This window comes from Plodia interpunctella, chromosome 2 (assembly GCF_027563975.2).
Source record: "Plodia interpunctella isolate USDA-ARS_2022_Savannah chromosome 2, ilPloInte3.2, whole genome shotgun sequence".
NCBI lineage: Eukaryota > Metazoa > Arthropoda > Insecta > Lepidoptera > Pyralidae > Plodia > Plodia interpunctella.
In genome coordinates, this window is record NC_071295.1 from 11,286,899 (window position 1) to 11,299,428 (window position 12,530).

General features: G+C 34.6%; 1 protein-coding gene across 3 annotated transcripts in view; it reads left to right on the forward strand.

The window, feature by feature from the left end:
* conu (conundrum) overlaps positions 1-12,530 on the forward strand; it is a 60,311-nt gene that overhangs the window by 39,481 nt on the left and 8,300 nt on the right. For 2 of the 3 annotated variants that reach the window (XM_053755066.1, XM_053755080.1), the window contains one exon: positions 5,466-5,704. In XM_053755066.1, coding sequence (XP_053611041.1) covers positions 5,466-5,704 — 239 coding nt within the window. Of the gene's footprint in view, positions 1-389; positions 544-5,465; positions 5,705-12,530 lie in introns of those variants that run through there. The other variant, XM_053755071.1, reaches the window with a different exon arrangement.

Below are 12,530 nucleotides of genomic sequence, written 5' to 3' on the forward strand. Positions count from 1 at the left end.
AGTTTAATTTTAATCTATTTAGCATCATGTAAATCGGATAATGCGTAAATCATCAGAAGCTGGCCATATCATACCCGTGACGATTCTTGACTCACCTATGTTTTGTTATCGTGAGAGCTATACGTAATAATTTGGCAGAAATCTTTTGTATTGAAAAAATTTATGCAGTGTACATATAAACAATGCAGTTTCTTTATTATTTCTAGTATCGACTATCATTTTAATTCCGAGTTTGTTTGAATACCTAATACCTCTATATTCGTAGTATAGGTCTATTCGCGATTTATTATATTTTCAATACAAATGAACTGAATTTACAACTACTTATTTTAGTAGACAAACGTTCTATATTATGGTTTTTAAAAATGGAACAACTGGTGACATCGTGTGCCTAATTACAATTTTCGCGTCAAAAATATTTAAATTAGGAACAATTTAGACAATCATCGTACTGCTTTCGACGGAGCTTCAATTTTCTTTTCGGCCAGTGTTCGATGTGTGTTATGGGCGCATTTTGTCGTTTCCATGCGAAATATATAATACGTGAGTACATAACGTTCTGCACGCTTAATACTAAGTATTTTTTGAAATAATATTCACAACATTTTTATATACTTTTAACATGACTCTTATTTTGTCTTATGACATGGTAGAAATAGTGTGGTAGAGCATGTTGAGAAAATTTCTCAGGCTCAAATTCATCGAAAATATGTTATCACATATTAATAGAGTTTCGATGAATTTGGTAATAGTTAGTAGTAGTAATTTATTGTTATCACAATAAATTACTTCTTATCCTTTTTCAAACATTTTTTTGTGTAGGTTCCGTGGTAGAACAGAAACGTTATATTTTATTCCACTCACTGATACTAATACTTACATACAGTTTGTTATGAAAGTGAAGAGAACGGATTTCAAACTACCTTCATTTTTTGCAATTGCAATACCAAATAGAATGGTCAAGATTGGTTGATAAATACCCAGCGTTGCCAGACAACAGGAGACAGCGCACTAATTTATTTTCATCACTTTCTTGTCAGACTGTGAGTTCTATAGGGGACAAAATTCGTAGGTATCTATGCTTTTAATCAATTTAAAAATTAAGGACAAGCTATGATGTTATTGAAGGGGATTGCAAAGGAGATTTAAATAAAAACAATGGAAGATGGTTATAGTAAAATTTATAGTACTTCTCCTGTATGTACAGCTCAATGACAGAGAAAAAAAAAACAAAACAAAAACGCAAATGTCACTTTTAAAAAGAACTAAACTAATGAGGTCGGAGTCCGGGCGCGCGCGACCTATCCTTCTTGGACGGCGCCTCAACTGTTATCAATACCTTTGTTATGTCAGAGATAACTTTTATTTAGTACCTAATACCATGGAATTCGTAGGTACTCCGTACAAGTACTTACTAAATCCATGCCTGAAACATTTCATATAATTGTCTTTATCTGACAGATAAAAATAAATTATTTGAGGAGAATTCCTCGCAAATTATTTTACATAAACTCACAAAATTAGTATTGAAAATAAAAATAAAGTGAAAAAAATCTGGAATCGAGCGGGAATTGAACCCGCGCCTCTGTCTATCCAGGACAGTGCTCTTTCACCTCACCTAATTATTTTGTTAAATTAGATTTTTGTGACTTTTGCTTATCTATATACTCAACCAATCTTCAAACACAGCAGCTGTGCAGGGTTGACTATTCCTTCTCCTATTGTTCCTCGCGGAATACCTTCCATCCCGGAAAAATTACGGTATCCGCAAGAACATCACGCTTGCGTTTATTACTTCTCCGTTGCTCCGTGGAAAAATTACGATACCCGCAAGTACTTCACGCACGCGATGCCAAAGGCAAAAAATAAAAAAAAAAAATAAAACAAACGCAGATTTCTGGTTCGATTCCCCTCCACCGAAGCACCAGATGAGTGATCAGTCCTCACATTCTGGCACTATTTCACTCACACACAGAGGCCTTACTATTATTATAAATATAAATGTATGTGTGTATGTACGGGTGTTTGTGTTTGGCTGTCAGTCGCCATGCAGATAGGATGAGAAACCAATAAACTTATCATCTCGGCCCTTTCTCAGTCAAAAGAAGTCACAGCTGCGCAAATAAATACAACATATTATATAAATTAGTATATTATACAATATAATGTAGGTTTTTTATTTCATTCATCATTTATATAAATTTTATTATATGTATTGATTACATTATTACGAATCCTATTTGTTTACTATTAAAATAGAATGAACAAAATAAGAATTTGTTTAATTACAAAACCACTGAGGAACAAAATAGGTAATCTTGTTTTTAATTTTTAATAATTTTGTGCAATTTCTTTTTGTGTGACTCATTCAAAACGACTCATTCACTGAGAGTGGGTTGCATCATTCAACTTTGACGTTGACTTTAACCTGCGCAGAAAAACGCAAAGTAAGCCATATTGTCTAAACGTCAGCGACGCGCAGTTCAAAATCAACTTTAAAGTTGACTGGTAAAACTTACTCTATAATGCAATAGTGTTAAACAAACATTCACGGTCATTTAACTTTACAATCACTTTTCAAGACAGACGCAAATAAAATCTAACCGGAGCTGACTAATCGAAGTTTCAAGTGGGTGCGAACGGAGATCGTTAACTGACTCTCAGTTATATATAAATAGATGGAAACCAAACAACATCCTGGAAATAAACTAGACAATTTGGTCAGGTTAGGTTTGTCTGTGGGTGGATTTAGATACACTGCATTAAATTATGCTCGTAATATAAATAATATTATACCAGCGGGTCCTGGGCTCTGAAGGTCTATGGCTGGGAACCAGGAAATCGATGAGACGAGAAAGTGATAATAATACCAGACTGTCTGCACATATGCAAAAATCAAAATTTCTAATCTTTTTTGTGTACTTACTTATGCCCAATATTTTGTATATTACTAGCGGCCCGTCCCGGCTTCGCTCGGCTAAAAATATTATAAATTACACACCTAAACCTTCCATAGGAATCACACTAGGTATCTATTATTGAAAATCCGTGCAGTTAGTTTTTGAGTTTATCGTGAAGAGACAGTCAGACGCGGCAGAGGTCTTTGTTTTATAATATGTAAGGATTTAAAAAAATAAAGCTTAGAATAAAGTTGGATAGTTACATTTAATCTTACTAGTTAATAGTGCAAAATATAGTGAGTATTATGAGTCGAAGTCAAGTCTAACCAAAAATTTTGGCCTGAATGTTGAGTTAATAAGTATGTGTATTTATTAGGCGTGTAGATAGTTGAAATTATATAAGACCTATATTTGTTAATTGACGTCCTTGGAGAAAAGGCTGCGGTGAAGTTTGTTGCGCCGCTTCTTCTTCACCTGCGCTTTGGAAGCCGGCAGTAGACTTAGTTTAAGTAATTTTTTTGACGTCAATAAGTGATGTATATCATCCTAAATTGAATAAAGAATTTTGAATTTGAATTTGAATTTGAAAGCTGAATATTGTCCAATGAGTCAGAAAACATGTGACTATGTCCTACCTAATTCGGATTGAACGTGATTAGAACAAGATCGCTCAACCAAATAAGAAGGCGCCACTTTTCAGTACGGAAATCAACAACTACAAGAAACTTGCAACCAGTTGGATACACAAAAAGTGCATTTAAAGTTAGGCTCTTAGTCATTCTGAGTCAGACGACATGCAGACAGCCTGACTATATTTAGTGCGATCAGAGTAGACTTATACAGAGCCCAAACCAGCAACCTTTGTTATTATAAAAAATATTTTCATTTTTTCTTTTGATTGATTGAACTATTAATCTAATAATTAAGTTATATAATAGGCTGGTAAGTTAGGTAGATAAATCAAACACAATAACTATCAGTCAATAGACCTCTCTTGAACGCCAACCTTCTCGGACTTGTGTCTTACGAAATCAGTTTCGACCCACAACCTTTATTATGTCGAAAAAAAAAAGGCTGTCAATAATGATGATGATGCTTCAACATCAGGATTTCAGCAGGATTTGGTTAGAATACAGCTAATAAACACAACATACGAAATTACAAATTATTACGAACCAACTCTACATATAAAGTAAAAATTTGGTCTCCATAATCTACTCTATGCTACAGTTGGCTGGGTGGTGTGAAGTGAGACATCCTGCTAAGTTATCGCCTTAAACCGCAAGGGCTTTCCTTCACAACGTGAAACGAAACGTTTAAATCTGCAAGTGAAACGTGTTAAAATAGCTACCAGCTTTTAATTCCATTAGCTTTCAAAGGATGGATTATCATTAATTATTTCTAGTTTCTCTATATATATCCAAATCCATCATTTACAATTATCAAAATCCGATTGTATAAGTTACTAAAGACGGTTCTTTTATTTTCACATGTGTTCTGTCTGTAGTCTACTCTATAGATATTTAACAATAATTCAGAGCTATTACTTTCTTCTTTCCGCCATTTTTATGCACACAATATTATTTACTAGTGACACGCCAGATAAAAATATGTAGATAATTTAAAACTAAACGAGTTCTGAACTTTAATATAATTATTCTCCATCAATATTTTGCTTTAACTTCTGCTCATAAATATTATAATTAAAGAGAAATTTCTGCTAATAAAAGTACTTGAAAAATGGCTTGTCCCTTCTTCTTACCTAGCTACATTCCATTTCCCTCCTCGTTCCTGAGAACTAGGACAGAACATCCTGGATCCTCCAGGATGTTCTGTCCTAGGTCTGTGTCTGTCTGTGTGTTGCGGTTTCTAAGGCCATCTATCTAATATATCTATTTATGCCATTCCAATTTATAACAGTTACTCTAAATTATTCTACTTGTGATCAATAGTTACTTCCAAATCACATCGCAATGTGGTTAGCTCAGATTGCTGCGGTAATGTGCTGAGATGACTAAACTCACCCGTGGGTGTCGTGTCTTAAGTAACCCATTACCAGATATAGTCATGCGAAGTTATTTACTGTTACTTAAGTCAGCCTCTGTTAATATAATGCAGGAATTGATATTACCAATTCGCTAATGTTATATTATTGTGTAGCAATATTCGATGTATCTTTCATTCACTCTTAAAAACTTGAGCTCTTAGATTTGTAGCAAACTAAATTATATTTATTAAATGCTCTAATAAGGGAACGTGTTTTCATATTCCTTTTAAAGTCTCCAATAGTACAATGCAAACATATTGCATAGTTATTTATAACTTTCTTTTACTCTAGCAGAATCTTAGCACCTAGCTGATAATTATTTCTTTGTACGTTATTTATGTAAACCATAGTCCATAATTTAGAAAACCACCACACTTGAAGACTTATGATGTGATCTAAATCATATTTTAGATTCAACAAATCTGTAAATTTCTTGGCTAAACAGCAGGCGAATCAAATACAAAAATTATTTTCATTGAACATTTAAACCAAAGCTGTCAATTTCTTTGTCCAAACAGAAGGCGAATTAGAAACAGAATGGCTCCAAGCGGCGGGGTTGGGGTCCCTGGCGGCGCCGTTCCAGGCTGGCCAGGAGGTGACCGAAGCCCAGCTGGGTGAGGCCGTGCGTCCCCTGCCCAGGGAACAGGCCGCAGCAGTCCGGAGACGAGTGAGGAGGCTGAACAGAACTGTGAGGAGGAAGCGAGCAGCGTCAAGAGCTAGGAAGCCTGATATTAGAGATGTCTTTCGGGACTTGGAGGTGAGTTGATCTTCTGGCTGTAGCTGGTCGGACGGCGTACGGCATACGATACGCAGATTATAATAATGTCATCGTAGATATACCATCAAGTCATCGTGTTGTTCAATCAATAGTTAATCAATTGATCTTGATGTGTCTTTATCAAAACACTAGATGTTGCCCGGGGCTTCGCTCCCGTGGGAATATTGAGATAAAATACAGCCTATAGCAATCTTGGATAATGTAACTTTCTAATGGCGAAAGAATTTTTGAAATCGGTTCAGTAGTTTCGCAGATTACCCTCCTCAAACACAAATTCTTAAAGTCACAAACTCACAAACGCTTATCTCTTTGTAATAATAGTATAGATTTATTTTTGAGCCCCGGAACTATTAGCAGCTTCAAAGCTATTAGACCTTCACGAGCACTTTTTCACGTCAAATTTTAAAGTATGTATAATTGTTAAAGCTATAAACTACTGGTATTTAGGTTAGGAGCGACCACTGCTGAAAAGCATTTTATATTTGTAGTATACTGTCAATGGATAACTAAACTGAACATTGAAACACTTTGTGGTTTTTCTATGGTTGATGACAGATTTTTCTAAGGTTTAACTTCAAAGTATTTAATATTTGGATAGGTAAACAGCGCAAAAATTTTGGTAATTAACCGTAAAAGTGACTCACAAAAATTTGCCGCAGTAATAATATCAACTATTACCAGCGTGTTTACTTATTCATCCTGTTCAATTAGAACTGGATTGCGATTAACAAAATTAAAATGTTGCCTTAAAACACTAATGGTCTTAACTAGTTTAACAATTTTGGAACTCACGATTAAAGTATCACCTAGTCCGTAAAATCCCAAAACATTTTCCACGCCTTTGTTTTATCCTAGCACGCCGTCTAAAGCATTAGATTTCAAGTTCACTGATCACATACGAGACAACATAATTACTCAAGAATGCCCCTTGGGCGTAAAACCGTGAGACAAATGCTTCAAGCTGGCTAACTTTCTTTACGTCAATTGCAGACTGGTTGTCTGCGTTTGAAACATATGTCAAGTCCAATCATTTCGCTCATCTAGAAAATGCTTATTTATCATAATAAGTACCACACACATCGAGCACTCCTTCGACCTTATGCCGTTCAAAACATGATTCATCAACAGGCAAAATATCAGCATTGAGACCTAAGATATGCAGCTTATAATTATTCGTAGTTTAGATTGTATCACTTCGTTCAAAAACTGGTTGTACACACAGTCAAGTTGAAGTTCGTTTTTTTTTTTCGTAATATCCAAACGCACCGTTAATCTGACCACGGCTGGTTTGCGCACCGGTTTATAAACGTATTGCGTTGTTTTACTTTTAATTTGAATCGCAATTATGTTACGGTTATGGACAAGTAACGAGCACCTGTTATTTATTGATATGTCCGGCACTGTTTGCAGAGATTACTTGCGGCTACGAGTGCATCAACGATGTTCATCTTTTCTTCAACATTTTATTTCAGACTTTCTCGTAAATACGTGCTCGATTTCCCATTTCACGTAGCGTCAGATTAAACACTAGATTTCTCTAAAGTCAATCGAGAATCGAGATAATCGACTTGTTCACCATAATACACTTCATCGATGTTTGTGGTAGCCGCCCGCACTTTATTACCGGCCGCTGCATGTCGAATTACCATTCATGGACATCTATGCACCGGTAATAGAGGCGAATCTGCAATGAATGTAGAAAGAATGACGTACTGTGGTTTGTACCATGTGTTTAGTAGGTCATAGTTAGGTTAATCGAAGTGGAAAAATGAGTTTGTGGTAAACAACTGCTCAATACGAATACCGCTGTTTTTTAGTCTATTTAGATCAACAGGTCAAGCTTATAGGGTAGTATTATTAGGTAGTGATTATACACGTAGTTTGCAGCTTTTAACGCGTTTCTTGTTGGGAGTGTTATACAAGAGAAATACCAGAGGATGGGCAGCTAACTACTTTGTGACAATTTTATTTATTATGATGGAGAATCGACATGATTAGCTTTCGTATTTTCTACAATCCAAACATCCATACTAATATTACAAATTTATTTTATTTATTTAATTGGGAAGATTAACAGCGTTACAGAAATGTATTTGACTTAAATATTTAAATGCCGATAACAAATCTTCATATGTAGAAAAAATATAATGCATATATGAGAAATGCCACTAAGCAGAAGTGTTACAAATTTATGTGAAATACTTAAACTAAAAGTTATATAATAAAAACAAAAATAAAACCATTCAATAGGTATTCACATCAAGTGGTAACGAATTGTAATACCCAAAACTATAAAACCTATCTAGAGAAGTAAGAATTGGCTACCCTGCGCTTTATACTAGAAACAGTGGTATTAAATAAATCGAAATCAAATGTATCCACGTATCCATGTATTGAATGTGTCACAGGCATGGATCAGAAAAGTATTTTGTCTATGATTTGTGTTCACAAACGGCAAATGCAAAAGAGATCGTCTACGAGCTCTAAGTAAATAGTTGTAAAGCAGAGTTTACTCAACAATTCAGGACGGTCAATTATTCCATTCGCAATCTTACTAATAAAACAGACATCACTAATCTCACGCCGCAGGTTCAAAGGCAATATATGGTACTTCTTACAACGTACTGCATAGTTATTAAATTTTACCTTTGTCTTATAATCTAGAAAACGCAAAAACCTTTTCTGTATATTTTCAATACGCTTGATATTGCGGGTTCCAGATCTGAGAAGAATATTCTAAAAGGCTCCTAACATAAGCACAATACAATATTTTTATAGTTTTTAAATCATTGTCACATTCTAAATGCGAAAGTCTGTATATTGATAACTTGATTACAAATCAATAGGTCAAAGGATATTTTTAGATTGTGAACCTACTTGATGATTCAAATGATTTTACAGAAAAGATACGTTACTTTATGTTTAATGTGAATGGTAAGCACAATTACTACTCTTACATATCACTTACTTTATTTGTTAGAAGAACCATAACGAAAATTATATCATCCCTTTACATTTTAACATTAATATAATCACAAATTACTTTCTTAGAACGTGATTACGACCGCGTTTGTAATTAATTAGTTGTAATTCTTCATAACAAAATTAAGCCATTAAAATTGTTTCAAAACAGACGAGCTCGTAATGTGCAGGCAGACAGGGTGGAGCATTGGCACAGAGTAGATACAGAAGAGAGGCGATGTAACAATAAACTTCCTTTTAAAACGCAAGCCGTAAAACAGAACGTAAACAAAATTTTATATCGTCTAACCAGTTAATTTAACAAAGCAATAATGACAATGAGTAGAGAGGAAAAAAATACTTCATCAATATAAAAGCCACAGTTAATACATTGAGGGACGATTTGTTTTGTGATCTTTTTATACTGATTCTCAAACTACCTTTAGCTACCGACAAAGCTCTATGATAAGTAGTACCTAGTGGATAGCATCGTCCTTTCGTGGATAACTATGTAACCAACCCAACTGGATCTCGGAATGGAGTTCGAATCAGTCGGACATAATCACCACTGGTGTCTCTGGTGCGGGAACTGGAATACAAAGCTTTGACTCTACGTTGAATCTACTAACTCATAAGGTATTAGGGCCAGAAGATAAGTAACTTCGGTCATTACTGTCATTAGATAAATATGCAATTAAGGCTTTTGGACATAAATATACTCGTCTTCAGTCACAACGCGACGCGCCACAACAAAATACGTCTCGTTTTCTTTAATATCATTAACGAAAAACTACTGCAAACAAAATATTACTTAAGTGTTCGTGTAGCTACTGAATTAACTCGCTAAAAAGGAAGTTTTAGTATACGAATTTAGTCGCGTCCGGCGAATTTCAAAACCGCGTTCCTGCGGCCGTATTGCGTCTGTTGGAGTCGTGTGAAGGCTCAGTGTGGTTGGTTCTTGATGGATTGTTTGAAAACATCATGATATGTGATACGGTGCGGGCCAAAGTGTGTGAGAAAATGGTGAACTGCAAAGGATTGGCCTTGGTCAAGACGTATTTGGATTCTTTGGTAAATTAACACTCGTTATCACGAATTTATGTTTGGTTCTGTTCCCGTGGGAATTTCGTGGCTATATAAGTATGATATTCCTGGATATTCAAAAAGTAGCTTTCAACCCGACTGATGATAGTTAGTGATTCAAGATATTATTGATTTTGCTTTTAAACAATATCTCGAATCTCGAATTTAAATTAAATCGTCGTTATAAAGTACTTTATATCTCCAATAACCATAAGGATCTTTGATCAAATCCTTTAATTTTGCCACCCATTCTTACTCTGACTGCCTAGCCATTTAATTTTAAATATGTAATGAATGTAGAACATAAACATAATACACATCAACCTAATTACAATTGATGAGAAACATTACGTTATATATATTTGAACTATTTTAATTTCACGGTATGCACACACCGTAACGCGTTGCGTAATACGAACTTTTACTTTTTGCAAATTTATTTTTGAGTTCTGACTAAGTTATGTTGCGTTAGATAAGTGATTTTTTATAGTATTTATACTTGGCACTAGACAGTGATAGTTAAATGTTAACTTTAAGCGTCTTGAATATTGACACCAGTGATAGCGATTAGACACTTGATAAGACGATAAGCAAACCAATCGATGAAACCATTCAGATAAGTTTATATGTGGGCAAGCATCGTTTACGTCCAGTTTATGCCTATCCCTGGAAAATAGGGCGATGAAGACATAATATCTCGCGATCCCAATCGCCTAATGACCTGATGATTTCATGGACCACTCAACCATAGAGGTTAAAAGTACCTAAATTCGTTTAGATGACGTTAATATCGTGTATATAAATTTGAATAAATTGCGTGTATGTAAAAGGAAGGATGCGGTCATGTAAAGTACTGATTTCTGTCTGCGTGGCCAAGGCTGGATTAACCGCTAAGTAAACAGTATCCATTGCAATTTCAAATACTGTATGTATCTGGAACTTCACAATTTAATTGCTCGTGAGGTAATATGTAGTTTAGTTGATGGATTTATCGCCTTGTGTGTTAAACTTGTTAATTGATTAAGACGCGGAAAACCTGAGTGTAGCCGCTTCCAACTGGTCATCTTACGGCAATAAAAGCTAGGGTGCAATTATTTTTTTTTAACCCCTGGCACGGATTATATAATACTTAGTCGTGCCGGGGTTGTCTTCGTTATTATTTTAAAATTGATATTGGCCATCGATCAACAAAAAAGAAAAAAAAACTTAATGATATTAGATAGTTACTATAAATTTAATAATAATATTTTTATCTGAAAAATATAACGGAATTAATATTTGCAGTAATATATGAGCCTTGGGCTCTTTAATCATTGTAATTGTAATTCTAATGCTATTCTTCAAGTTTACAAATGTAATTAAATTAATTAACGAACAAATCAACACACATTCCAGACGAAATACAAGTAGATATAATTAAATTAATTCAAAGGGAAAAATCCTTAATACTTAGCTTTCAGTGTTTTACAATCTTTTTCAATTAGTGTATGATTAATGTAACTGTTAAGTAGTTGCGTCTTTAATTTTCACTTCCGAGTTCATAAATGAATCCGAATTTAATTATTTTTGTTGATTACAATGTACCAAATAATATACACTCTCTCCTTTTTACTTCTACCAAATTCTACTCAGCGATATTTGGTACGCATTAAAGTATGCGTTTTGAATTTTACTAACATCGTTTTGCGTCTCCTATTAACTAAATATGTACTTGGATTGTAGTTGTGAACAGTGTGAAATAAATAATTTAATTCGTTCAAAGTAAAAACACATATTATAAAAGGTATATGAAATCTATATAGCTCCAATAAAAAAATTGGATGGGATATCAAGTCTTCCTATTAATAACTCTAACGGCCAACTCAATCTGTGTGATTCGTCCATGTATATATAAAATAAAGTAATGGAAACTCTGAAAATTAATATATCCATGCTAATATTATAAAGAGGTAAGCGACGTCAAGTAGGTCTAGCGTGAGCCCTATAGAAACCACCGGCCCGCCGCCCGTACCGGTTCGTTTCCGCCGAAGTTTTTGCCGAAGCTGTCATAGTAGGAAATACTCTTCAGTGTGAACATGGCAAAAACAGAGGTCGGTAACCGGACCAACTCGGTTGGAATGTACTGTCAGCATATCAATCTCATCGAAATTAGTTTATACATGCGGTTGACTGTACCTATAGCATAAAATACTCATATATTTTCAACAGAAAGATGAATTATTTTTGTCTTATGAGATCTCGATGTTCAGAGATGACGGCGTAAGCCAATATCTGGAATGGTGATGATTTATACTTAGATATTGCATTTTTTCTATAGTCGTAGTCGGCTTCTAACGAGTTTATCTGTGGACACACGTCACGACACAATATGTCAGAAACATATTTAAAACACACCTTATATTCAAACTCTAACAATTTATTGCATTTCTATGGATTGTACGTACATATGTTAGAAGTATGTTTAGTTCGGATATAAACCTTGTTAATGCACATCACTCTACTTCCTCCAGGGAGCCAACACTGTTTAAATGAGATTATTTCGGCATTTCTTCTCTCTTCTGCAGTCATTTCGAAAATCACTTAGTACCTATGTAGCATTGATAAATATTATTAACTAGCTTTCGGCTTCGCCCGCGTGTATTTCACAGCAAAATCTCAGTAATTTTATCGCGTACTCTGCGTAAGACTGGTAAACATTAATCTGGTTTCCCCATACGAAACCTTTCACCCCCTTAGAGGGTGAATTTTGAAAAATCCTTTC